The sequence below is a fragment of the Mustela erminea genome, chromosome 19 (genome assembly GCF_009829155.1).
Source record: "Mustela erminea isolate mMusErm1 chromosome 19, mMusErm1.Pri, whole genome shotgun sequence".
Taxonomy (NCBI): Eukaryota; Metazoa; Chordata; class Mammalia; order Carnivora; family Mustelidae; genus Mustela; species Mustela erminea.
Genome location: NC_045632.1, coordinates 42,249,799 through 42,277,299, shown reverse-complemented (window position 1 = coordinate 42,277,299; position 27,501 = coordinate 42,249,799). Strand labels below are relative to the sequence as shown.

Below are 27,501 nucleotides of genomic sequence, written 5' to 3'. Positions count from 1 at the left end.
CCTGTTATAGCCTGAGTGGGTAGGTCTTTTCTTTTCTCTGTGACAACGGCCTGACTGATGCACTAGTCCAGACACCTTCCTCCAACCTGTTCTCCTGTGTCCTTGTAGGTGCTGTGGGGACTGTGCTAAGCTCCGCTAGAAGTTGGTCTCCCCCATCTGGGAGGGGAGGGAGGAGCCCAGCTAAGGGTCGAAATGCTAGGGCTGGGAAACTCACATCTCATATCCTAAGAGTCAGGCTCTGGCCTAGCTGGATTCTGTTTTGTCTTATGCAGGAGACAGCTGTGCATAGCACAGAGAAAGTAACTTCCCTCAACCTGAGTCAGGCTTTGGGGGTGATTGCTGCTTGGGGGGGTAAGATCTGTTCTAGGTTGGATCCCCTGAGGTCTCAGGACTCCCCTATACCCCAGGACTGCCTTGTCCATCCACCCTCCTGGCCAAGGAGGACATCTGTGCTGGACTGAGCATAGCTCTTTTTTTTTTTTTAAGATTTTATTTATTTATTTGACAGAGAGAGAGATCACAAGTAGGCAGAGAGGGAGGCAGAGAGAGAAGGGGAAGCAGGCTCCCTGCTGAGCAGAGAGCCCGATGAGGGGCTCGATCCCAGGACCCTGAGATCATGACATGAGCCGAAGGCAGAGGCTTAACCCACTGAGCCACCCAGGCACCCCTGAGCATAGCTTCGGTGGCTGAAGAGCCTGGTTTCACATCCAGCAGCCGCCATTCTCATACTCTCTTTTACTCGTTCATCAAACATCCCTGATTCCAGGTCCTGCCTGACCCTTGTGTGGGAGACACAGAGCAGGGTCAGGCTGACTGCCATCTTCATAGAAGTGAAAGAGACACAGACAGTGCTAGTCTGGGGTGGACTATACTGTAATGGACACAGACTTAGGCCCAAAGAAGGCAGGGAAAGCTTCTTGGAGGAAGGGGATCCCCGGCTTGAAGAATAATCTGTGACTAACCGTGAAGTAAGGGGGAAAGGCACTTCAGGAAGATGGAAGAGTCTGTACAAAGGCCCTTGCAGAAGGCAGCAGGTGACATTTCAACGGAGCACAATGCTAGTCGTGGAGGGGCTGATTCTTTCAGGGACATGTCTGTACATCAGCTTGGTTTAAGCTAAAGTTTCTTAGCAGAAGGAGGAAGAAGCTGCGTTGCTGGGACTGTGCCACCCCTCAGAGCTCCCCCAGGGCCTTACTGCCCTTCTGTGTCTGCTGCCACTGCTGGATCTTGGCAGGAAGTGTCTCCGTCCAGAAATGCATTCGGGCTTCTCTCAGCTTGTGGCCAACTCGTGGTGTCGGGCTGATTTCCAGGTATTGCCCCAGCTGGTTGTAGGAGGGCCACAGAGGCAGCCCCTCACCATTGGGGTCCCTGGGAGGGAGGAATGAATGCAGGCTAAGGCCTCCCACACTATCCACTGGGGGAAGATGCGAGTCATCTAGGCCCAAAGTCAGGTGTGCCTGCCCATCACTCACCCTGTCCTGGCAAACTGGGTCCACTGAGCCATCATAGTGAGGCTCAGCTGCTGCTCCTCCTCTGTAGCTTCTGGAAAGGCTATGGGAGGAACAGACCAGGATCAGGGTCAGGTGGGTCCTGGAGAGGACCCAAGGGTCCCCAGTGCGGACTGGAGACGTGTGTGCCTACAAGCCCCAGCCTAGCCCGTTGGAGCCTGTAGCCCAAGGATCGCCCGTCTCTGTGTCCTCACCCAGCAGGGAGCTCTCGTCCATGAGGAAAGGACCCCCGAACATGAAGGCTAGCTCAGCCCCATGGTCAGCCCTCACCCACTCCGGCTTGATCTTCGCGAAAGAACTGGGTCGATGCTGGAACTCATAGAAAAAGATGGGGACTCCGGAATCTGTGGAGAGAGGTCTGCCTCAGGGTTAGGTACCCTCAGCCTGATGGGGTCCTGCCTTTGGCAGGCCTGGCTCGTAGTAACACCAATCCAGTAACGGTTCTGATGTTGACAACTTCACTGTCAGCAAGCATGTGCTGAGTACTTGTTGGTTGTCACTCACCAAGCCGTGCGCTTTCTGTGTCATCATTCATTTCACCCTCCTGGCAACATACCAATTAGACTGTTACTGTCGCCGTTTTACCGATGAGGAAGCTAAGGCACAGAGGCGCCAGGCGTCTTTTTCAAGGTCACGAAGATAAGAGCTAGGAGCTGTTCTAGTGCTGTGTCAGGGACTAGCCACCAGGCTTGGAGGAAGCAAGACTTCTCTCCCAGGAGAAAGGCTGAATGTGGGGAAAATTCACTCATGAATCAGGTGAATCCCTGAGAGTTGGTGATGAGCCCTGCTGGGTGACCTTTGACGAGTCACAGCACCTCTCTGAGCCTTGGTTTACTGGCCTGCAGAGTGACCTGCCAGAGTCATGTCTGTGTCCTGGGGAGGAAGCAGGGTATGGGGGCAGCAGCAGGGTGTGGGCCATGTAGCCTGTGATAATCCAGCTCCTGGGCCAAAATGGGAAGGGTGTGGCAGGTGAACAGGATAGGCTCACCTTGGAGGCTTCTAGAGAAATTCATGGCAGGTAAGATGATGATCATGTCAGCTAGAAACTCCTGGAAAGCATTGCGTTTGGCTTCTGCATCAGAAATGCTGCCTAGGTATTCGTCTATAATGTTGGGTATCACCTCAGGGGGCACATCCTAGGACAGAAGTCCAAGCTCAGGCTTGCTCTGGTCCCACGGCCCCAGCAGACCCTCCCAAGAAGCTCCAAACCCTCCAGCATGGCCTCTTTCATATCCCAGGACTCATGTGCTGGGTGCCCCTGCCTCCCTTGGGGGTTCTAGATAGTGTCTGGGCAGGATCAGGTCAGATCTGGACCTTCGGCTCAGGTCAGCCAGCTTGGCTGTGTGATCTCCAATAGGTTGAAAGTCGTAACCTGCCTGGCAGAGCTGCCTGGCAGCTCATGTGAAGTTCCTGGCTAAGGATTCTGGTGTTCAGGGACTGCCCGGCTGAACTTAACCAGGAAGTTAGTGAAAGAACAAATCATGGGGGCTCCCCCAGAGCTCCAGAGAACAGGGTGATATGAATGGGGAGAACTCTGAGGGTTCCGAAGAAGGGAGGGAAATATGCATAGATTGAGCACCTTCTGAATACTAGTTTCCTGGCAGACTTTTCAAATACAGCATCCAGTTTCCTTAGGTGGGAAGTTTATCCTCGCTTACAGATGAAGAAATGGGCTCAAAGGCTAACTGTGGACAAGTAGCCAGGGTTGTGACTGGACTTCAGGTCCAAGTGGCTCCACATCTGACAGGATGGTCTTAACAGCAGAAGCTCTGGGATCAGACAGAGCTGGCAGAAGCTCTGCCTCTGCCCTTTACTTTTGTAAGACCTGGAGCCTCAGTTTCCTCTTCTGCAAAATGGGAATAATGAAGATTTCTATTTCACAGGGATATGATGAGGACTGAAGGAGATGAATGCGTGTCTAGGGCTCAGCACAGGACAGTCTCTGGCACACAGTATGGGCTCATTAGGGGGTAGTCTATGAAGATGATGATGATGATCATCTTTCTTTGAGAACCACATTGACTCGTGTCCAAGGGGATTTCTAGGTGGAACTAAAATTCAGCAGCTGAACCAAGAGGTTTGGCAGTGTGGGTGTAGCTGTGGGGGATGGAGGGTAGGAGGAAGAGGAGGGTGCCCAACTATTCTGGATAGGATACCATTGGACTACCCCTTTCTCCCTTTTGACTCACCAAATCGGCCAAGTAGGGTCTCAGTAGGGCCAATATTTCTTCTTTGCTCAACTGTTCCATCTTATCCAGGAAACCCCAGCCCTGTGGGGACATCAGGGTCCTCTCATCACAGTCTTATCACCGCCCACCCTCCACTCACAACCAGGAGCAGACAGGTGTTCACGACCCTGTGAACAGAGCCAACTGTGACCAGGTGTCATATGAGGGCCCACAGGGGAAGTTAAAATGCTGTCTTTAAAGTGAAATGTTGTCTTTATATGTTACAGTTTTAAGGGCATAGTCTCTGGGTTCAAATCTCAGCTCTGCTACTTTCTAGGTGCGTGACCTAGGTCTATTACTTAAGCTCTCTGTCTCAGTTTCTTAATCTGTGAAAAAGAAATGACAATAACCTGTTTCATAGGATTATGAACACCGAGGTTGTAAATATAAGGACCCTGACATACAGTAAACACTACGGAAACATTAATTATTGAAGTTAGTTTCATGGCTACAAGGCTCTTTGCTAATCTTTGTGAAAATAGGAACAGAAAACCCACAGATGAGTAAACACAAAGACTGTATACCCAAAAGGGGATATTAATTGCACTAAAAAGTAAAAGACTAAACTAAAGGCCACAGTAGCTAAAGGTGCAAATGTCTTAAAAATGATGGTCTGTAAGAACAACAGACAAATCAGTTGTGTTTCTACACACCAGCAATGAACAATCTGAAGATGATATATAGAAAACTATTTCATTTACGATAGCATCAAAAATAAAATACTTGGAAATCTACTTCATTAATAAAGTTTAAGACCGGAGTGCCTGGGTGGCTCAGTGGGTTAAGCCTCTGCCTTTGGCTCAGGTCATGATCCCAGGGTCCTGGGATCGAGCCCCGCATCGGGCTCTCTGCTCAGCAGGGAGCCTGTTTCCCTTCCTCTCTCTCTGCCTCCCTCTCTGCCTGCTTGTGATCTCTCTCTCTGTCAAATAAATAAATAAAAAATCTTTAAAAAAAAAAATAAAGTGCAAGACCTGTATGTTAAAAACTCAAAAATATAATTGAGGGAAATTAAAGAGGACCTATGTAAATGGGAAGACAGCCTATGTTCATGGGTTGGAAGACATCATCTTGTTACGATGGCAATACTTCCTAAACTTAACTATAGATTCAGCATGATCCCTATCAAAATCTCAGCCACATTTTTTTTGGGGGGGGGGGGCGCAGAACTCGACAAGCTGGTCAGAATTCATATGGAAATGCAAGCGACCCAGAATAACCAGAACAATTGTTAGGGACTGATTTGGGTCTCCACAAAGAGATATGTGCAGTATTGCAGAATGTGACCTTATTTAGAGATGGGGACTTTAGAGAGGTAGTGAAGATGATTACAAAGGTAATCATTAGGCTGGGTCCTAGTCCAATATGACTAGTGTCCTCGTAAAAAGGGGCAATTCAGACACAGAGATGGATGGTACTAAGGAAGGACTATGTGAAGACAGAGGGGGAATGCCATCCATAAGCGAAGAGCTAGGGATGCCTGAAGCTACCAGAAACTAGTGAAGAGGCATGGATTCTCTTACAGTACTCTGGAGGAACCAATCCTGCTAACGCCTTGATTTCAGACTTCTAGCCTCTCAAATTGTGAGACAATTAATTTCTGTTCTTTAAGTGCCCCACCCTGCCCCACATTGTGGTCTTCTGTTGTAACTCTAGCAAAGTAATGCAGCCATCTGGAAAAAGAAGAAGAAAGTTGGAGGGCTCACACTTCCCCATTTCAAAACTTAGTACAAAACTGTAGTAATCAGGATAGTGTGGTATTGACATAAGGATAGACATATAAATTAATGAAATAGAACTGAGAGTCCAGAAGTAAGCCTTTTACATTTATGATCAATGATTTTCAGTAAGGGCACCAAGACATTTCAATAAGGAAAGAAAAGTTTTTCTAAACAAATGATTCAGGAACAGTTGGATAACTTCATGCAGAAAAATCCCTAACTTAAACCATATACAGAATTAACTTCAGATGAATCACAGACCTAAATATAAGAGCTAAGACTATAAAGTTCTTTGAGAAAAACATAGAGGTAAATCTCAATGACTTTGGATTAAGCAATCACTTCTTAGATATTACTCCAAAAGCACAAGCACAAAAGAAAATAAATCAGATGTCATCGAAATGAAAGTTTTTTGTGTTGTAAATGATACCATAACAGAGTGAAAAGACAACCCATGGAATGGGAAAACTGGATTTGCAAATCATATATCTGATAAGGGACTTGTATCTAGAATACATGGAAAACTCTTCGGCTCAACAATAAGAAGGCCATGCAGTTTTAAAATGGGCAAAAGATTTTAAAAGACATTTCTCCAAAAAAGATATAAAAATGGCCAATTATCACATAAAAAGATGCTCAACATCCTAAGTAATCTGGGAAATGCAAATCAAAAACACAATGAGATACCACTTCACCCCAGTAGGATGACTATAATGAGAGCTAATGAGTATTGGAATGGGAAATGGAGCAGCCACTTTGGAAAACAGACAGGTCCTCAAAGAATTGAACAGAGTTCCTCTAGGACCCAGCAGTTCCCCTCCTAGGTATAAATAACCAAGAGAAATTAAAACATATACATGTACATTAATTTTCAGGGTAGGATTACCCATAATAGCCAAAAGGGTGGAAACCACCCAAATGCCTGTGAACTGATGAATGGCTAAACAAATTGCACTATATCCATACTAGACACCGATCAGTCGTAAAAAAGGAGGAAGTGCTGATACATGCTACAACATGGAAGAACTTGGAAACAGCCTATTAGATGAAAAAGGTCAGACAAAAAAACCCACATATTGTAGAATTCTATTTATTTGAAATGTCTCGGGGGTGCCTGGCTGGCTCAGTTGGTAGAGCACGTGACTCTTGATCTAGGGTCTGTGAGTCTGAGCCCCACTTCCTGTGTAGAGATTGCTGGAAATGTCTAAAATAGGCAGATCCACAGATTTGACAGAAAGTACATTAGTGGTTGCAGGGGCTGGGGGAGGTGGGGTGGGAAGTGATGGCCAGCAGGTATGGGCTGCATTTTAGGGTGATGTAAAGGTTCTGGAATAAGATAATGGTGATGGTGGCACAATTTTGTGGATATATAAAGCCCACTGAATTATATACTTTTTAAAAGGGTAAATTCTATGGTATGGAAATTACATCTCAATAAAGTTTATATTTTTAAAATTATAGTCTGCAAATGCTGGTAAAGTTGCAACAAAACCTGGGGACTCAAGTTGCCGGCCGCAGTTGAAACTGGTGTAGTAACTTCGCCAAGTGCTATGCCAGTGGCCATGCCTAAGAGATGGTGAGGCCTCCATAAGGGGTCTTGATTACTTTCCATGGCTAAAGCTTCCAGCATGGACATCCAGTAAACGTCTAGTTGGCTGAGAAATATACAGTTGTGCCCAGAGGGATAACAAGGAGAGTGAAGAGAACGCCTGCACCAGTGAGAAGGTGAGCAGTGCCCTGAGCCACCCAATTCCTGAGAAGCATCTGTGGCTACAAAGTCCCAGGCACAGGGTTCTGTACCAGGGAGGCTTGCCTGGGGCCTTGGGAGCCAGCGGGCTTGGCTCTTTCTCACCATTCAATTCATGGCTCTAAGTTGACAGTGTGGGGCCAAGGCTGCTTGCCAGGGTCCAGGGCACTGTTTCGCCATTACAAACACTCGTCTGCCATTACACACACACACACACACACACACACACACACACACCCCTGGCCTGGAAACTTCTATAAGTTTTGTCCTTGAGTGTCAAGATTGCATGAGCCTGTCATCCAGCAAACACCCAAATGTCCTTCCTGGAGAGGAATTCCAAAGGAAGAAATCAAAGGACAAAAGCTACGGACGTGCAGATGTTCACTGCCTTATTCGTTTCCGTCATAAAAACTAGAAAGTGCCCAAGTTTGGAAATTAAGGAATGTTACGATGAGACCCTCCCTTTGTAAGTTTTGCAGTCATTAGAGTCCATCACTGTAAAGATGGGTAGAAGAAAGAGAATGATAAGAAAGAAGCACAGAAGGAAAGCATCATGTTAACATTTTGTGTGGGGAGTTCTGTTCACCTGGAAGGGACTGGAAGGCACTTGGGCCATGATGTCCCCCACTAGTTTATTGTTATCTGGAACCTGAAAGTCTCAGGTAATCAGACTCCCAGGCACAGAGACATACTAACCAGTCTCATAGAGTTTGATGTATAAACCAGACACCAAGGCAAGAATATGCTGCGAATCAGTGCTGCCCAGAAGGCTACTTTGTGCAAGAGCCTGGTCCCCAAGCATTTGCTTTTGGAAAATTAATCTGGGTAACCTTAAGCAAGTCCCATAAACCTCCCTGAGCTTTCCTTTCTCACCTATCAAATGGGAGTGTCAGCTCACAGGCTGCGGTGATGGTGTTGGGGCAGCAGAGGACTGGCTGGGGCAGGGACTTGAAAGCACAAGAGCCAAATGACACTCACCCTGGGGATGAGCCAGCCAAACTCATGATTGTTGAACCCCATGAGGAAGGGCACAGAGTGGAAGTGTCTTTCCCTCAAGAGTTCCATGGGCCTCTTGGGAAAGAAGGTTCCATCAATGGTGTAGAACGCTGTCATGTTCTGTAGGAGAAAGCAAGGCACAGGTCTTCCCAATCAGGCCCATGCCCTAAAAAGACGGCATCTGGGGCTCACCCGGCTGCATGCCTGGGTGGCTGAGCCTTAGAGGAGATAGAGGTCACCAGGGTTGGAGGACCAGGAGGAATAGGGAGCCCAATCAAAGGATGCGTCCAAGCAGACCTCTTTTCTAGAAGAGGTGGCCCTCCATTCATGCTCCCAGACCTGGCTGGGCCCTCCACAGCCAGGGGAGCCTTCCCTTCAGAGGAGGCTGCCCTGAGCCTCACCCCAGACTGATGACAGTTTCTCGACTCCCACGAGAGCTGGACAAACCCCTCTGTCCCATTGCCTGCCACCGCCCCCTGAGAGGTAGGCATACCGTCTTTATGTTAAGGATCTGCTCTTCCTTTGGCATCTGCCGGAGGCACTGCAACATCTCAGCCGAGGAGGTGGAGCGGCAGCCCAGGGAGTCTGCAAAGCCCTTGGGGATAGACAAGAGCTTTGCTTCTCCCTCCCCCATCAACCCCCACCTTCCAGACCTCTGCCTCCCTGTACACACAGGGTGTATCAGTAGGAAAGACGGGCAGTGATGTCAGAGATGGGGCCTCGGGACTGGCCAGAGTCCTGCCACCAATCCAAGGAACCCAAGGCTTCCTTTCCCACCAGCTTGGGTGGTCCCCAGGCACCCCGTGTGTCTCCCATTGCATCATACTGTCATTATCCGTGTGGGTAGCCGAGTCCCCTTACCCTCGAGAACAGTATCATTATCTAGTTAACTCTATTCTCAGAGCTAGCGGGCTCAGTCATGCTGTGCAGAGTGAGTAAGGAAATGAGACAGGGTTCAGAGAGGAGGGATTCCAGCAGGGCTAGTGTGGCAGGGAGGGGACAACAGGCGTGCCGGGCTGGGGGGGTGTCAGCCGGAAGGGAGGCACTGGTGATTTTCTGAGCCTCCATGGACATTGTGCTTCTTTCATCCCAGTGGGTCCCTCTGCACCAACAGAGGTAGGGATCTCCCTACCAGTGACACCCTCTGGAACTTCAGGACAAGCACAGGGCAAGTTGGGGCTGGCCCATGTTGGGTGAGAGAGAATGAAAGAAATGCAGACCTGAGCCAGGACCCTTGGGTTAGAATCCAGTAAATTTGGGATGGTGATGACTCCACTTTGTGCGATGGCTCTGTGGAACAGTCCTGCGGCCAGCGGGGACAGGACCTGGGTGCCGTGTGGAGGACATGGGGGCTGTCAGGGGTGGGCAGAGACCCTGGGAGGTCTGGGGCCACGGGAGATATGGCTGCTGGCTCCCTGTGGAGACTCACCAGGGCAGAGACGATGCAGGAGCCAGCAGAGGTGCCTGAGATGGTGACAGAGTTGGGGTCACCTCCAAAGGGGGAGATGTTCCCCCGCACCCACTGCAGAGCAGCCACGACATCTAGGAAGCCCCAGTTGCCAGGTGCATGCTCGTCCCCAGTGCTAGGGAGCCGGGGGTTGGGAGCAGTCATTAGGGTAGGCTGGCTGGCTTGTCGTCAGCCTTTAACCAACCCCCAGGACGGCAGACCCTCCCCTTGCCCCAAGTCTGGCCTGGGTAGGAGGCAGGCTCAGGAGCCCCCTGCCATGCCTGTGGTGTGGGTGTGCCCAGCTGGGCAGCCTGCCAGAGCTCAGTCCTCCTTGCCCCCATCCCTTGCTGGGATCCTGGCGCCAGGTCAGGAGTCCACACTTCCTGTCCAAAGGACCAAGTTCTCTGTATAACTCTGGGCATTGGGGAGGAGCCCTTGGTCTCCAGCCACCCTACTTGCATGAGAAATCTGCATTCAAGTTCTGTACCCCATCCCAGTTCTCTGACGGGCCTCCCAAGCTGGCCTCTGCCCAGTGCCAGCAAGGCGCTCCCCCGGACTGGCCACCTCACCTGAGGAAGCCGAGGAAGCCCAGACGGTACTGGACAGTGACCACTACCACATCTCCGTAGGCAGCTAGGGCTGACCCGTCTTGGGAGGTGGCAGCGCCAACCACCAGAGAGCCTCCATGGAACCACACCATGACCTGCAGAGAGGCCATGGGGCAGTGACACCCAGCTCCTAAGACAGCAGCTGCCCTCCCATCAACCCAGGGTGTTCTTGGGACCCCTGTGGCAGTATGAGAAAAGGGCTGGGGAGAGGACAGGCCAGGCGGAGCTGCAGGTGCAGACGGGGCCCTCAGGGCTGCACACCGGCCGGCCGGCCCCTGCAGTGGCTTCAGCTGGGCTGTAGATGTTGAGGATGAGGCAGTCCTCTGAAACAGGGAAGAGCTGGTGCTTTCCATTCAACACAAATCTGACATTTTCTGCTCTCTCCAGATCTTGCAGGCACCTGCAGCCAGGGATGGGCCCGAGGGCCAGGGCGTCAGCCCACCAGCCCCAACATCTAGACCCCTGCCACCCACCAGCTTGTCCACCTGCAAGGGGCTACTCACATGGCAGGGGCAGTGCTGGCGTCTCGCACATTCTGCCAGGGCTGTGCCGGGCGTGGGGCTGAGAACCGGCCGGGCCCCAGCGGTGCCTGGGCGAACGGGATGCCCAGGAAGACATTCACCAGGCGGTCTGTGCCCTTCACGGCCACCTGCCGGCCTCGCACGCGGCCCAGGGTGGTGTCCACTTCAGGCCGTGTGACCTCAGGCCCTGTGGGCAGGACAGAGGGCCAGTGAATGAGTTTGCAGCCTCCACAGGGGATGGTGGGAGGGAGGAGAATGGACTCACAGCGAATGGACCCGCTCTGCGAGCCGTGTTCTGAGCACTTAGCACCCAGTGCTGTGACTAGCCTTCCCAGCAAGCCTGGGAGATGGGCCTTAGGATGACCCCCCACTTTCTCCTCCCCCCTTGAAGGTCTGCCAATCTCCTCTAGGCCAACGAATCCCCGGAGGGCAAACTAGGCTGTCCTGGGACCCACAGACCTGCCATGGGGCTTTGGGCCATCAGGCTAGCTGTTCACCCTCAGATTTCTCATCTGCTAAATTAAGTGTAATAACCACATCATTTTGTTTTCTTTATTTTGATGCCCTGCAGACTCTGGAGACACTGTGCAACTTCCAGGGCTGGCCACTTCTTAGAGCTAATAAACAATTCCCAGAAAGGTGTCTTTCAGATGCAAACCAACCAATCCAGAGCCTGAGCCCCCAGCCACCTCCTCTGGGCTTCTCAGATTTCCCATCAATAACCCCTGCCCTAATCACACCAGGGCAAGATACCGGATAAGGAAGGACAGCCCCTGCCCCAGAGCCTAATGAGAATATTTGAATTAGCCTCTCCAGAAGCTGCTTAGCCATCTGGCTGTTTCCTTCTGCAAACAATAAAGTCTCTTGCCCACGTTTTCCCTTCCCCTCGTCTGCCTCTTGACTGACCCGATGCTTCCCTGCACACTGCTTGTTTCTAGAACTGTGGGGAAATCTTTCCTGACCCTCATTCCTACGGCTGTGTCTTGCTGATTAATCAAATCCTGGGTGCCCTGAAAACATAAGGAAGAACATGGCCTCTGGAGGCTTGCTCTGGAGATCACACATGACTGCAAGGGCAGCGGCTCTGCCCAGAGATGGTGCGTACAACCCCTGCCATTTCTCGGAACTGAGGGCTTCCTCCCCAAGCGAGCGGGCTGCCCACCCCTCCTCGACCCTACCTCCCTCTTGTCCCCTCCACCCAAGTCCTCCCAGCAACCCCGAAGCTTCCACCTGGGTAGGCTCTGCCTGCATATCTTACCAGTGGCTGTGACAGGGAACACCAGGAGCAGCCAGGCCACCCAGGGTAGGACCCTGGACCCACTCTGTACCACTGTCCCCATGCTCCTCACAACTAACTGGGAACAGAAGTAGTGGAAGGTATGGTAAGGCCCCACCCTTTGGCACAACCAATCTCTGAAGGGTTATGTTATAAAAACCTCAGTGGACCTCCCCATCTGGCTGGTGGCCAGCCCTAGGACACAGTACCTCTACCCAAGTTGGGGAGGGAGGGTTCAGAGATCCACTGCAGGGGGGTGGATGTTGTGATATTTCCCCAGGGGTGGGGGGTGGCGGGCGGACAAGGGGGGAGGGAAAGAGCCTGAGCTTTGGAGCTCCGAAGCCCTGGGTTCAAATTCCAGCTCTCCTGACCCAGGGAACTCCACCAGGTCCTGTGTGCTCACTGCAAGAGACACACAGCTCCCATCCAAGGGAATGGTGGCCAGGGACTGTGTTGCAGTTCCAAGGGAGCCCATGGCTTGGGGCAGGGGCTAGTGTCCAGTCCTACTAGTCAAGGGGGTGCCTGAGCCCCCTGATGTTGGATACAGGGGAATTGAAGGTGATATTACTTGTTTTTTGTTTTGTTTTAAATTGAGGTAAAATTTATGTAATATACAATTAACCATTTTAAAGTATGTAACTCAGTGGCACTTCGTGTATTTGCAATTTTGTGCAAATACCACATCTTTGTAGTTACAAAACTCTTTCATTACTTCTGCAAAATATCCCATACCTGTTCAATAGTCACTCCTATTGCTACACGCTCCCCCATCTCCTGATAACCTGATAACCATTCATCCACTTCCCTATCCAGGATCTAGCCCATAATAACCATGCAACAGGTGACCCTTTGTGTCCAGGTTCCTCACTTAGTGTAATGTTTCTGAAGTTCACTCCAATTATGGCACGTATCAGTACTTCTGTCCATTTGGGGCTGAATAATAATATTTCACTGTATGGCTCTATCACAGTTTGTTTTTCCGTTCATTCAAGGATGGGCATTTGGGTGGTTTGTACCTTTTGACTATTCTGAGGAATGCTGCCGCAGACAGTGGTGTACCAGTTTCTCTGAGTTCCTAGGTTTTCATTTCTCTTGGCTGCATTGATACTCTTAGGAAGCCTCAGGGCCTTGGGCCTAGGTGGCCCTGCCATGGGGCTCCAGGTCCCAGGGTGTATTTGGGGCGTGATTTTCTCCTGTCAGCCCCTCTCTCTTGAGGCTCCTCAAGTAACAGGGAAGAAGCCGGGCATTGCCCTCAAGGGGCCCCCGGACTCCTGGCAGGAGGTTCTGAGGTCTGCAGAGAGAATGGAGTAAGAGGAGCTGGAAGCTTCTTATTCACAACTCAAATCCTACTCTGAATCCCGGGATGGTGTAGTTGAAGGGCCAGAACTCCCGCATTCAAATCCAGGCCCTGCTGAGCGCTAGCTGTGCCACTTTTTACCCAGAGCCCTGGGTCTGGTTTTGTCGTCTGTGAAACAGTGACGATCCTAGGAAGCACCTCACAGGGTCTGAGATTACATGTGTGAAAACACAAGACACGGAACCTGAGCCCATGGAAGCCCGTTCTTGCCACAGGCTGGGCAGTCTGTCAGGGGGTCTGTCTCTCTGGGACAGCCTCTAGCCCAAGTAAAGGCAGGACTCAACTCTGGGCCTTAGTGTCCGGAGCATGGCTGGCCGGTATTCGGCATGGTGTGGGGGATGTGTGGGAGTGCGAGGCTCTGGCAAATATTTACTGATTCAAACAGAAGTGCTGGCTTAGTGAGGAGCTGGGTGAGGGTCATGCCTAGACAAGATGCCAGATTCTCTCCTGGGGTTCCAGGTGGCATTCAGAGCTGGAGAGGCCCAGGGTCAAACTTCCCTCCATGAAAAATAACCAGTGCACCTCCCTGAACTGTCTTTGGCAGCCTCTCAGGTGGGGCCCATCCCTCTCCCTGCACCTTGATCCATTGGTACATGCAGCAGAGCAGGAGCAAGGAGGCGAGAGAGACAGAGACAAGGACAGAGACAGAGAAAGACACTGAAACAGGGAACAAGCACACTAGGATACCACTACACACCCACTACAATTAATCAACGGTGGAAGACGGGTAAGACCGAGTGTGCACAAGGCTAGGGAGCAATTAAAATCCCCATAGATGGCTGGTGGGGGCATAAACATGTCACTTTGGAAGGCAGCTTGACATTTTCTTTAAAAGTTAAACATGCGGGGTGCCTGGGTGGCTCAGTGGGTTAAAGCCTCTGCCTTCGGCTCAGGTCATGATCCCAGGGTCCTGAGATGGAGCCCCACATCAGGCTCTGCTCAGCAGGGAGCCTGCTTCCCTCACACTCTCTGCCCGCCTCTCTGCCTACTTGTGGTCTCTGTCTGTCAAATAAATAAATAAAATCTTAAAAAAAAAAAAAAAGTTAAACACGCACTTGCTATATAACCCAGCAATTCCACTCAGCTATTTTCTCCCCCAAAATGAAACATTGGGCACCCGGTGATTCAGTCGCTAAAGTGTCTGCCTTCAGCTCAGGTCATGATCCCAGGGTCCTGTGATTGAGCCCCGCATCGGCTCCTTGCTCAGCTGGGAGTCTGCTTCTCCCTCTCCCTCTGACCTCCCCCCACCCCAGCTTTTGTGCTCTCTCTCTCTCAAACAAATAAAAAAAAGAAAGAAAGAAAGAAAACATGTCTGCACAAAGACCTGTCTGAAAATGTTCACAGCAACTTTATTTATTTTTTTAAGATTTATTTATTTATTTATTTGACAGAGAGAGATCACAAGTAGGCAGAGAGGAAGGCAGAGAGAGAGGGGGAAGCAGGCTCCCCGCAGAGCAGAGAGACCAATGTGGGGCTTGATCCCAGGACCGTGGGATCATGACCTGAGCCGAAGGCAGAGACTTTAACCCACTGAGACACCCATGCGCCCCTCACAGGAACTTTAATAAAAAGAGCCAAAAAATAGAAATCACTTAAACATCCATTAATTGGTGGATAGAAAAAATGTAGCATGGCACATATGGAATACTACTTTGCAATAAAAAGGAAACCACTGGTTGAATCTCAGAAACATTATATTAAGTGACAGAAACCGGTAATAAATGATTTCACTTCTATGACATTCTAGAGAAGGCAAACTATTGCAACAGGAAGCAATTTGGTGGCTATATTGGACCAGGGTCAGGGCAGTGATTGACTGCAAATGGGCACGAAAGAACTCTTTGGAGCAACAGAAACATTCCAAAACTTGAGGTATGCCTGGGAGACTCAGTCAGCTGAGTATCTGCCTTTAACTCAGATCATGATCCCAGGGTCCTGGGATGGAGTCCTGCGTAAGGCTCCTTGCTCAGCGGGGAGCCTGCTTCTCCCTCTGCCTGCTCCACCAGCCACTCCCCCTGCTTCTGCTCTCTCTGACCAAAAAAAAAAAAAAAAAGTTAAAAAAGAGAAATATTCTAAAACGTGATGTGATGGTGGTTGTATGTCTCCAATATTTAGCCAGCTTTGTGAAACCATACACCTAAAGTGGATGAATTTATTTATATGTAAATTATTCCATAATAAAACTGTTTAAAAAATAAGATGGCTAAGAAACTAATACTGGGAATCCACTTTTGGAAAATATATCATGCATCTGCAGGACTGAAAGACCTACAGAGGCATGCATGCTGTGGGTGCTCAGCAAATGCTTCTGGGATGCAGGAGCTGCGTGATGCACCAGAGGCCGCTAACAGGAAAGCCCCTCCCCTCTCCCTAGTTTTAAGGTTATCCTTGTCTGCCATCTGGTGGCCAGTCTCCATCCCTCGGGCCCCTCTTCAGGAGGCTCTGTGGTTGGGCTCACATGCAGTGGAGGGAAAGAAGGGGACTTTCCTCCTGGAAGATCTAGTGCCTGGAGAGGGCAAGTTGGTCAGAGGCAGGGGCATAGCAGGACTCCTAGGTCTATGAGAAGAAGGATACAGCCTCTGAGAGACAGAGAAAAAAGTGCTTTGGTGAAACAAAGAGGCAGAGTGAACATAGTTCGGTATCTTTGTGCGCTGTGATCAAATACTGCAGAAGAGAGGGTTTCCTTTGCGGGGAGGATGCACAAGGTGAGGGAAGGAAGAGTTTAGGGAAAGCAGTGGGGCAAGCAGGAAAACTAATCATGTGGATACCCAAGGGGAGTTGGGGGAAGCTCAGCAAGGTGGGGGGCATGGCTGGCAAGGAGAATTCCAAAAGGCAAGAGGAGAGACCTCCTTGGATGGAGAGAACTTTGGAAACAAAGAGTCCCTTATTCTGGACTTTCTGGTCTCCCAGTCCAACTTCCAGGAACCATCTCGCAGATACGGACCATGATCTGGATGGATGTGCTACAATTGTGTAAGGTTTGCGCCGCCTCGCCCTGCACCCCTCCCCCAACCCTGTGGTAGGTTGAGGGACTCAGCTGGCTCTCCTGGCCCCCAAACAGCTCGTCCAGGCTCCAGGGGCCCATGGACAAGCTCAGTCTTCTTACAAAAATGGAGTCAGTCACCTCGTGGGACACAGGTAAGTGACTGGTTGGGTGTTGCAATGTCAGTGGTAGATGACATTTACTCCCAGGGACAATGGGTGGGGATGGGGACTTTGTCCTCAGTACTTGGTGGCCTCAGTGGCCAGTACCTCGGAACTCCTGGGTTCCTGGCATCCAGGCTTTCTACTGGCTCCTTACAGATATGACAGCCCGTGGAGCTCGCTGAGAGCCAGATGTGGGTAACATTTCCCAAAGAACCCTTCTTCAAAGGGGGAGGACAGGGAGGGTAGGGGTGGGGTAGAGGGGAGGAGAAGGGGATGGGACCTGAGGCTCAGCGCGGGGTGAATTTCCATTGAGGTTCGCTCATTCACAGCTTCATGCGGGGGATTCACTGAGTGTGTCTAACATGAGAGGACCTATGGGGGGCTTGGCAACTAACATGATGCACTAGGCTCTTTTTTTTTTTTAAGATTTTATTTATTCATTTGACAGACAGGGATCACAAGTAGGCAAAGAGGCAGGCAGAGAGAGAGGAAGGAAAGCAGGCTCCCTGCTGAGCAGAGAGCCCGATGCGGGGCTTGATCCCAGGACCCTGGGATCATGACCTGAGCTGAAGGCAGTTGCTTAACAACTGAGCCACCCAAGCACCCCAATGCACTAGGTTCTTTTTTTTTTTTTTAAAGATTTTATTTAATTATCAGAGAGAGAGAGGGGGAGAGAGCGAGCACAGGCAGACAGAATGACAGGCAGAGGCAGAGGGAGAAGCAGGCTCCCCGCCGAGCAAGGAGCCTGATGTGGGACTCGATCCCAGCACGCTGGGATCATGACCTGAGCCGAAGGCAGCTGCTTAACCAACTGAGCCACCCAGGCGTCCCTACTAGGTTCTTAATAAATGTTTGCTGGCTGGCTGGCTGGCTGGCTGGCAGGACGAATGAATGGCTGCAGGAAGGAAGGAAAAGCTCCTGGCTCCTCAGTGGTTGTGCGTGGGTATAGCCGGTAGACCCCCACCTGCACTCAAGCCCCCCATCCCCGGCCCTTCACCCCCAGACACAGGGAGTTACAGCTCTGTGTGCTTCTCCTCTGCCTCCATCAGCTCCCGTATCTTCTGGGGTAGGGTCTTCGTCCAGAACTGAAGTCTGTGGGCCTTCAGGGCCCGGCCCACTGCAGGCTGTGTGCTCAGCTGCAGGAACTGCTCTTCCTGGTCCAACACGGGCCAGTGGGGCAGACCCTCGCCATTAGGGTTCCTGTAGACATGCCCTCCCGGCAGGGCAGGGGGTAGTCACTCAGAGCCCCGCTGAGCCAGGCCTGGCACCCCAACTGGGGTCAGGTGAGGCATCCGACAGGCCAGGTGGGGTTGGGGAGTGACAGGGGGATGTTTCTAAATCTAGGAAAGAAATTACCTCCCACTAGAGTGTCACCAGGGGGCAGGGTGACTGGGACTGTTTTTTTGCTTCCCGTCAGAGAGGCTCTGTGGGTAACATGGCACTGTCCCCTTCTTCCAGGTCACCTGGAGATGGGCGGAGCATCCAGCACCCACAAGGCCCCAGGTCTATGTGGGACCTGGAACTGGGGAAGGAGCCACCTTGCAATTAAGGATACATGTACGCTAATGAGATCACAACAGAAAAGGGGGACCCCTGAATGGGTTCAAGCCCCGCCCCCCGAAGCTGAGGTGGGGTGTGACATCTTACCCATTTCGAGCAAAGTTGGCCCAGTACTTCATCATTCTCCTGCTCAACAGCTTTTCTTCCTCTGTGACTTCAACTAGAGAGCAAGAGGACAAGGGTCTAGGTGAGGGCCAACCCCTGTCCAGCACACGGGTCAGCCCCCACCACACTCACCAGCCCACGTGCAGCTTTTCCTTGGGTCCTCTTCTGCCCTCCCCAGCCTGGCTCTCTGCCCACTCCCCCCACAGCCTTGGGGTGCCAGGCCCTCTCCTCATCCCAACTAGGCTCATTCCTGACCAAAAAGGCTCCCTTCTTCCTTCTGACACCAGGAAGTCACTTAAGAAACAAATATGCCTCCAAAATACCCTCCTCTGCACCGCTGCCATGCATCCACAGCTCGGGTGGGAAGGGGTGGAGGAGAGCGAGTTGCAGCTCAGCCTCTCTAGCTGTAAGATCTTGGGCACCTGATTCCACCCTCTCTCTGAGCCTCAGTTTGCTCCTCTGTACAGAGAGGACAATCACCCTCACGCAGGGACCCAGGCAAGGTCCCACCCCACATTCTGGGAACAAGGAGTCTCTGAGGGACCCCGCCCAGGAACACTCACTGTAGCCTTTCCAAGAGATGGTTCCAAAGACAAAAAGTAACTCATCACCGTGGTCTGCCCTCACATGGGGCGGCTTGATGTCCTTGAGGAAACTGGGCTGATGCTGGAACTCGTAGAAGTAGACCGGGGCGTGTGAGCCTAGAGGGTGGGGAGCACAGGCTGTGACGTGGTGTCCCTTACCTGGGGCTCTCCTGCATCACCCATGGTGACAAGATAGCTAGGTCTGAAGCTGGTCTAAATCTGAACAGTGGGGTGAGGGAGCCCCTGGCTGGAGCAAGAGCAGTGGGAAGGACAAGGGTTCAAATCATGATCTTGGAACTTCCTAGCTTATATGGTTTTGGGTTAAGTCACTGAAGGTCCTCATTGTAAAGTGGGGGAAATGCCCATCTCTTAGACTAGCTTCGAGGATTTACTGAGATGAGGGACATTAAGTGTCTGGCACCTAGGGACCTAATATACAGGCATGGGTTGGGACCTGCACACCAACAGACCTCACGTGGGACCCACAGAGCTGCCCCCTCACTGCTGTGGCCTTAGTCATAGATGTACTCACGCTGAAAATTGGCTACTTGGAGTGCAGGGATCACGAAGATGGCATCCCCCATCATCTCATGGAACTGAGCTCGGAGGGTCTGGGGGTCCCCACTGTCCCCCATGTACTCCTCCATCAACAGGTCAACAGACTCAAGAGGCAACATCTAGCCCAGGTGGATCAGAAATAGGCAGGTCAGGCAGCGGGCAGCAGCAAGGAGGCTGCAGAGTCAGGTTTGGGAAGACGGATCCTGGGATGGTACAGGGAATGGGGAGGAAGAGGCCGAGCTCTGGGGTGACCCCAGCCTTTGCTCATGGGGGACAATGCATGGACAAGCTATCTTGGGGATGGGTTTTCCCTTTCCTCTGGACAGGAGAGAAGTCCCCGTCCACTTGGGCAGGACCCCAGAAGCCTCACCAACATTGTCAACATTTGCTGCAGAATGGCCTTCACGGTCTCTCTGTCCATTTCCTTCCAGGTCTCAGAGCTGTTCATGAACTGGGTAGTGAGGGAATCTCCAGTTGAGAGTAGGATGGGCCTACAGCTATGATGCCCTGAGCCCTGCCAGAATCCCCTCTCCCGCCCTGTGCCCGCCCCCACCCCTGGGAGCTTGGGGCTGGGCCTCACCGTGGGGATGATCCAGCCATACTCATCGTTGTTGACACCAATGATGCTGGGGACAGGTTGAAAGTCAGCGGAGGCCAGCAGCTCCTGGGGGTGCCTGGGCAGGAAGGTCCCATCCACTACGCCAGGGATGATCATGACAGGCTGAGAGGGCCCACAAAGCGAGGTCCCAGACATTTTCTAATGGGCTCTGAGTCCCATTCACCCCCTCCTAGCTCATCCAGGATGCTCACACCCCCTCCCCCAAGAGATCCTGCCATTGGCTTTGCATGGCCTGTTCTCAACTTCCCACCCAGGGCTGTGAGGACACCAAGGTGTGGAGATGGAGTAACTTGCCCAGAGAATGTAAAGGACCTGCTCCCCACCCCCACCGGTCCCCTTCTGCCACACCCATGTCCATTCGGCCCAACCTGTTGGATGGCCAGAAGCTCCTCTTCAGTTTTGCCCCGCAGACAGCCTACCAGGGCCTCTGAGTCAACCTGGCCACAGGAAGACAGGTTGGCCACCATCTGTAAAGAGACCAGGCAGGGGCTGCCTCATCCTTCCAGACAGGGGAGAAGGATTTGCCCAGGGTCGCAGCTGGGGGCAGGTGCACCCCAAATCTCACAAGGTATTAGGTGTGGATTCAGATGTCTCAGCCAGAGGGGCTGCCTAGACAGTCCTGCCCATGAAGGGGCCCCTCATCATCCTCATTTAGCAGAATGATGGAGGCTGAGAGGTCTGAGAAGAGGCAGTGGTCTGGTTTCCCACAGCTGGGGGCACTCACCGGAGACACTGCATCGGCTGAGCTGGCAATGAGGCCGGGCAACAGGGCCACACCGCTCTCCATGATGGCACGATGGAAGAGTCCTTGGGACAAGGGGGACACAACATGGGAGGACACGCTTGTGCCACCCGCGGACTCGCCGAAAATGGTGACATGGCCAGGGTCTCCTCCGAAAGAAGCAATATTTTGCTGGACCCAGCGTAGCGCAGCCACCTGATCCAGGTAACCCCAGTTGCCAGGGGCATGCTTATCTCCAGTGCTGAAAGGTGGCACGAACAGGGGTCACGGGGCGGTCCTGGCTTCTCTCCACCAGCGCTGCCCTGCCCAGCCCCAGTCTCACCTGAAGAAGCCCAGAATACCCAGGCGGTACTGGATAGTGACCACCACCACGTCCTCAAAGGCCGCCAGCACCGAGCCGTCATACATGGAAGCCATGCCCACCACAAGCCCGCCACCATGGATCCACACCATCACCTGGGGAAATCGAGGCACAGACACCATGTGGCTCCCACCCTGCCCAGAACCCACGGGGGCTGCTAGCCGGATTCTCCACCACTTTGGCTCTAAGTGCCGAGCTGCATAAACAGAACTCAGGCAGGACAGGGTGACCTTCTTCGTGACTTAGACTGAAAAGGACCTAATTTCTATCAGGAAAACTAGATCTCCCATACTTTGGGTCCCACCCTATGTACCGAAGTCTGGCTTCATTTCTCCTGGCACTCTCTGAGCTGGAAGAAAGGGGCATCTTCCTGATCATCCCACAGGTACATTACTGAAGTTTCTCCATTCTCGTTGCTTCCACAGATCCAGCCCCTGAGTGGGTCTCCTGGGCATGAGTTGGTTGGATGAGTCTTGGGTCCATCCAGCTTCTGACCTCTGGGAGCAGCCAGGGTTCTATGACCCCAGGCCCAAGGGTCAGCACTCATGCTGGGTAAGAAACACTCTCAGACCCAGTGGTGAGGGGCTTCTCAACAGGGTCACACTGCAGAGGGGCCCAGGCTGATCCTGTCCCTTCTGATCTTCTTGCAGAAGCAACATGCGCTCGCCCCCCAGGTGGCAGGGGCTTGGCACTCACCGGCAGACTGGAGCCTTCATGGGCGTGGGCAGGCGTATAGATGTTAAGGAACAGGCAGTCTTCAGACATGGAGATCAAGGGCAGGCTCAAGTTCATCAGCTTCATAGCCATCATGTTGAAGACTGTGATGTTCTGCGGACATCTAGTGGGGCCGTGCCATGGTCAAAACCAGATCCTGGGCCCAGATTTTCTCCCCGCTGCCCTTAGTCCCACAGGGGATGGAGCCCAGTCTTCCAGGGAGGCCTCAAGGGCATGAAGGCCTTGGATACCAATCCCCCCGAGGCTGGGAAATCTCGACTCTTCGGGGTCTCTGCGAGAGCCACGGGCTGCACATGTTGACATTCACCACTGTATTCCTGTACCTGGACCGGTGTGGAACCAGGGAATAGCCCACATCTGTGTGCTGCCCGAACGAATGGAGATTAACTTCTCGTAAGAAGGGCAATGGGGGGCGCCTGGGTGGCTCAGTGGGTTAAGCCTTTGCTTTTGGCTCAGGTCATGATCCCAGGGTCCTGGGATCGAGCCCCGCATTGGGCTCTCTGCTCATCAGGGAGCCTACTTCCTCCTCTCTCTCTGCCTGCCTCTCTGCCTACTTGTGATCTCTGTCAAATAAATAAATAAAATCTTTTAAAAAAAAAGAAGAAGAAGGGCAATGGGACAGCCTTCATCTCAAGTCAGGCTCTCAGGGAACCGCATCTCTTCCACTGTTTCCAGATGCAAGAACACACACATGCCCTTTGGCCCCAGGCGGCTGGCCCTAGCCCTGGCCCAGTAACTGTACACAGCGGGGGTCGTCCACCCCTCAGGGATCTCAGCATCTGCTGCTGGAGTCAAAGGCTCTTACGGGGTTCATGGAGCCAACCCAAGCTTCTGCTGGTGGCAGAAAATGCCTGACACGACTAGAACTGAGGCAGGTGTGTATCTCTGTTTTAAGTGCCAAGCCCAGAGCCTGGGCAAGTTACTTTACCCTTCCAAGCATCTGCATGCTCATGGGAAAAATGCATGTGGGGAGCCACCAAACTCAGAGGGGAGACTGGCCGTGGGGGTTTAGATGAAATGACATCTGCAGCCTGGCCCGGGGCTTGGGGTACCCGCCACCCGAGGGACTGGAGTTCCTTGGAAACCCCACTTACATGGCTGGGTGGGAGGTCCCATCCTTTACACCACTCCAAGGTTCAGGAGGCTCGGGGGGTGCAAATCGCAGGGGTCCTAGAGGCGGCTTGGCAAAGGGAATTCCCAGGAAGGTGTGAACCCCCACATCAGTGTCTTTCACGTGGACGAGGCTCCCTCGCACCTGCCCTGTGTGTGTGGTCCGGACGGGGCTGGCAGAATCCTGGCCTGTGAGCATAGAAACAGGCACCAGAGTTGAGTCTATCCATCAGCGGCCTTCCCAGGCTACTGATGTTGCCTGCCGCTTCCTGTCCTCAGCTCAAGGGACTCTGATCTACAAACACTTGCTTTACAAATTTCCTGCCTTTAACCCTGTGTGTGCACTGTCCCTCCAACTCCTGCCCACTCCCCCTACTCTCTTCCCTGGGTCTGGCCCCAGCCTTTCTCATCACATTCAGTGAGGCTTCCGGGGACCTGGCACCACAGTTTAGCCCCAGGAGCTTCAAACAAATGGGTCACATAAGCTTGAAGGGGTGGGAGTATCCTTTCTGTCAACTGTGTGGGTCTCATGAGGCAGTAGAACTGTGGGAATTGGACACTCAAGGCTCCTGTCCTTAGGGATCTCATGCTCTAGGTGGCAAGAAATGACATAAAGGGAGCATCCTTCAGGGGCACCTGGGTGGCTCAGTGGGTTAAAGCCTCTGCCTTCGGGCTCATGCTCGGGTCATGATCCCATAGTCCTGGGATCGAGCCCCACATCGGGCTCTCTGCTCAGCAGGGAGCCTGCTTCCTCCCCTCTCTCTCTGCCGCCTCTCTGCCTACTTGTGATCTCTGTCAAATAAATAAATAAAATCTTAAAAAAATAAAGAGAGAGCATCTTTCAAACCAAGAGTGATGATATGGTGAGGACAACTACAAAAGCGAGGCACCACTGTAACTAGAAGGTAAGAACGACCCCCTGCCTTACAAGGGGAATCAGGGAGGGAGGAAGGGACTGAAAGTCGCCTGACACAAGGAGCCCCAGCGATATTCTTAACACACAAAGAATTTCTACAAAAGATGAAGAAATGTGCCAGCTACGCATATTTGGTTAAAGAATATGAAATAACGAGGGATAGAGTAAGGAATACTAATAAATGGCTCATACGCTAAGGAAAAAAAGTTCACCTCATTCATGCTAAGAGAAACATTTGCTGAAATCTGATTGTGATGTCAAACAACTTACTTTGTAACAAAAAAGCAAGACAAGCAATGTATGTTTTCTGATGGAAGTCCATAGCCCTACACAAAGTAGTCTTGCCCCAAAACATAACAAAGCAGAACCTGAAACCGAAATCCAATCAAGCCTGTAGAATACAAGTAATGAGTACAACTTTACAGGCATGCCAGGGGCAGAGAAATAGTTAAAAGACGCCATATGGATATAATAAGCAAAGCCCAAACTCTGGGATCCTCTCCAGAACTGAACTGGTTTCTTCCATGGAAAAGCAAAATTACAAGGAAAAAGATTCAAAGAGATTCACGTAAGAGATTCTGCTAACAACATACGTTGGTAAGGACATAGAAAAACTGAAACCCTCACACCTCGCTAGTGAGAAGGTGAAGTGGCACAGGTGTTTTGGAAAGCAATCTGGCAGTTCTTCAAAAAGTTAAACATAGACTTACCATATGAGCCAGCAATTCTACTTCTAGGTATAAACCTGTGAGAACTGAAAACAGACAACCACACAAAAACCTGCTCGAGAATGCTCATTGCAGGATTATCTATAATTTACAATCCAAAGGTCCATCAACTGATACACGGAGCAATAAAATGTACTGCGTCTGTACTATGGAATATCATCCAGCGATACAGAGAAAAAAGTACTGAACATGTTGACATGGGTGAACCTTAAAAAATTTATGTGTTGGGGCGCCCGGGTGGCTCAGTATGTTAAAGCCTCTGCCTTCGGCTCAGGTCATGATCCCGGGGTCCTGGGATCAAGCCCCACATCGGGCTCTCTGCTCAGTGGGGAGCCTGCTTCCTCCTCTCTCTCTGTCTGTCTCTCTGCCTACTTGTGATCTCTGTCTGTCAAATAAATAAATAAAATTTAAAAAAAAAAGCGTATGTGTTATACTGTTCTACAACAGACTGGAAACCCTTTGGTGCTGTGTGGCTGCGGGCAGCCCCAACACTCTCCATCCCTCGGGGTGCAGGGAGATGAGGGGTCAGGCTCCCAGTTCCTCTGGTGTCCTCCACTGGCTCCTGCCTGCCTGAAGCTTTCCTTCTGCAGTTTCAGGTCCTGCTTCTGCAGAATTTGGCCAATCTGAGCCTGGTTCCATAGTAAGAAGTAAAAAACCACACCAGACAAACAAACAAACAAACAAACAAAAACCAGCTTCAGGGATCTATACTACCCACAGACCAGAGACAACAGAAGATGAGGGCCCTTGACGGTGGACCCAGAAACTGAGTCCTGAAAGCAAGGAGGAGTTCTCAGGATGGGCAGTCATACCTCCCTGCCTCTCCTCATGCAGTTCCCTTCACCCTGAATGAAGGTCATTCCCATTTCTACATCTGTGGGAATCCTGATCGCACACCTCCTCACGGAAGCTCTCCTGGGTTCCCCAATCACAGCTTATTGCTCCTGCTTTTCAGCCCTGAACACCCTTATCAGGCCAGTGACCATGAGGACAGTGAATGCAGTGACTCCAGATTTGAGGAGACGGTTGTGGGTATTATGGAGGGGCTGCAGAAGCCTCCAGCCCCTTCTGAGGAAGCCCAAGGGGGCCCCCCTGGCAAAGGGGAAGTGGCCATGCCAGTGCCTGCCTGTCACTGGGTTTTGCCTTTTCAGTCTCACTCTCCTGCTAGACCTACCTTTCCCTTCCCAGCTCGCCTGCCCATTCCCTGCTCAGATCACCTATTGGGTCAACACTGATGCACACTGATGCACATCAGGCCATGCCTGATGCAATAGCAGGTGGATTTGGTCAGAGTCAACAGCCACTCACAGGTTCCAAAGAGGGCAACCGAGCAGTGTCTTTCCAAGTCAAAGGCCCACCCCTGTTCCCAGTAACATCTATCTACACACAGTTCCTTGGCAGCTGGGATATCTGTCCTTGTAACTCACTGTGGCCACTGGCTTCCAATGCCTAAAGGTTGTTATGGCAAAGGACACAACCTGATGTTCCTGATCAGAGGCTAGTTACATAAAGGATCCTTTCTCCTTGAAGAGAAACCCTTGCATGAAACAGTACGAAGAAGCTCTAGCACATACAGATGTGGGGAAGTTGCCCCCTATGTCAAGAAGTGGAAAAGTTGTGTGCCAGAAAGGGAGGGGGTTTGTGATCATTTAGGTGAAAACCAAGGATGTGTGCACACACTCATTCTTGAGGAAACTCTTGAGTGGTGTGTAGAAGGCCCTGGGGATCCTAATGGCCCCTGTGAAGGAGCCAGGATAGGATGGGACAGGAGAGGGTCAGACATATCACCTGTACCCTCTAACACCTTGTCCAATCTAAAATATTAAACATTTTTCAAAGGGAGGTATCAGCAAGGCCTAACAAATTGTCCTGCTGGAGGGTCTAAGAGCCTGGTGAGTGGCTACTAAGGGCGGAAGCCCCTGGGGGTGGGCCATGCGGAATGGATTAATGCGGATGTCTCCCAAGTAAATTGGCCTGGGAAGGGGAAGGACAGTCGGGGCTCATGGTTGGGCCATTTAGGGTGAGAGGATCACACTGGCAAGAGGGGACACAGTTGCTGTGGAGGCCTCCGGCATGGTGCCGGAATAACCTAAGCTACTGGTAACAGCCAGGGGGAGCCAGGAAGTGGTGACACGAAGTGCAGTCACCTTTGCTCTGAAGGCCAGACAGCGCCCTCACCCAGGATGGGGGCATGGGGTGAAGAGAAGGATATGACAGTCTCTCCAACACATGGGCTGTAGGATGCAAGGGTAGGGGCTTATGCAGCCAGATTCCCCAAGAGCCAGTAATCTTGACTGGGACCCCTTTGGAAGGACACTCAGTGGGTGCCAGGACATCCCTCTAGCCAAGGGCACAACACTCAGGGCCAAACTGCAGCAGGAAGATACTTATTGTTATTTTTCACAGGGAGTGCTAGCTCTATCACAAACACTAAGGAGGAAACGCTCTGAGTTACGATCCCCGCTTCCACCTACCATGCCAGGCTGTGCTCAGAGTTCCTGGCCTCCCTTGCCCTTCCGTACTACATGACCTATGTGACCTCGGCCAGCCACCATTCTCTCTGCACCTCAGGGGCCCATCCAGGGCTTTCAAAGCATTGGGTCAGGTGCAAGTTTCCCCACACTATAGTTCTCCACCCTCACCACCTCCCTGGGGCCTACCCTCCTGCAGCTTCACATCCTGCCTCTGCAGAATCTGGCAAGATAACCCCCAGTCCTTGCCGCCCAGTGAAAGAGCCTCACCCTGGCCCAGGACGAGGAAAAGCAGGAGCCCACAGACCACAGCGTTCAGCCGCAGGCAAAGTCGGTCCAGCAGCATTGTCTACTCGCAGCACACCGCTGTTTTTCACCCAAAGACTGCCCAGGGGCCCTTCCTGCTGCAGTTCAGGGAGTGTCCTGACCAGGTCTGAAGTTTAAGGCTCTGCTGGGAGT

At 51.8% G+C, this 27,501-nt stretch overlaps 1 protein-coding gene across 1 annotated transcript; it reads right to left on the bottom strand.

The window, feature by feature from the left end:
- Positions 1 to 596: 596 nt before the first annotated feature.
- On the bottom strand, positions 597 to 27,501 carry LOC116578860. The gene is made up of 26 exons (XM_032323446.1): positions 27,313 to 27,501; positions 22,912 to 23,116; positions 21,779 to 21,920; positions 21,044 to 21,177; positions 20,704 to 20,962; positions 20,348 to 20,446; positions 19,941 to 20,081; positions 19,731 to 19,811; positions 19,335 to 19,479; positions 18,782 to 18,919; positions 18,201 to 18,273; positions 17,569 to 17,753; positions 12,421 to 12,451; positions 12,032 to 12,168; positions 10,756 to 10,960; positions 10,514 to 10,652; positions 10,214 to 10,347; positions 9,627 to 9,780; positions 9,418 to 9,522; positions 8,691 to 8,792; positions 8,180 to 8,317; positions 3,698 to 3,778; positions 2,497 to 2,644; positions 1,703 to 1,852; positions 1,473 to 1,551; positions 597 to 1,368 (listed from the first exon to the last, which is right to left on the bottom strand). The coding sequence occupies exons 1-26, from the start codon at positions 27,386 to 27,388 to the stop codon at positions 1,173 to 1,175; spliced, it is 3,477 nt and encodes a 1,158-aa protein (XP_032179337.1). The 5' UTR covers positions 27,389 to 27,501; the 3' UTR covers positions 597 to 1,172.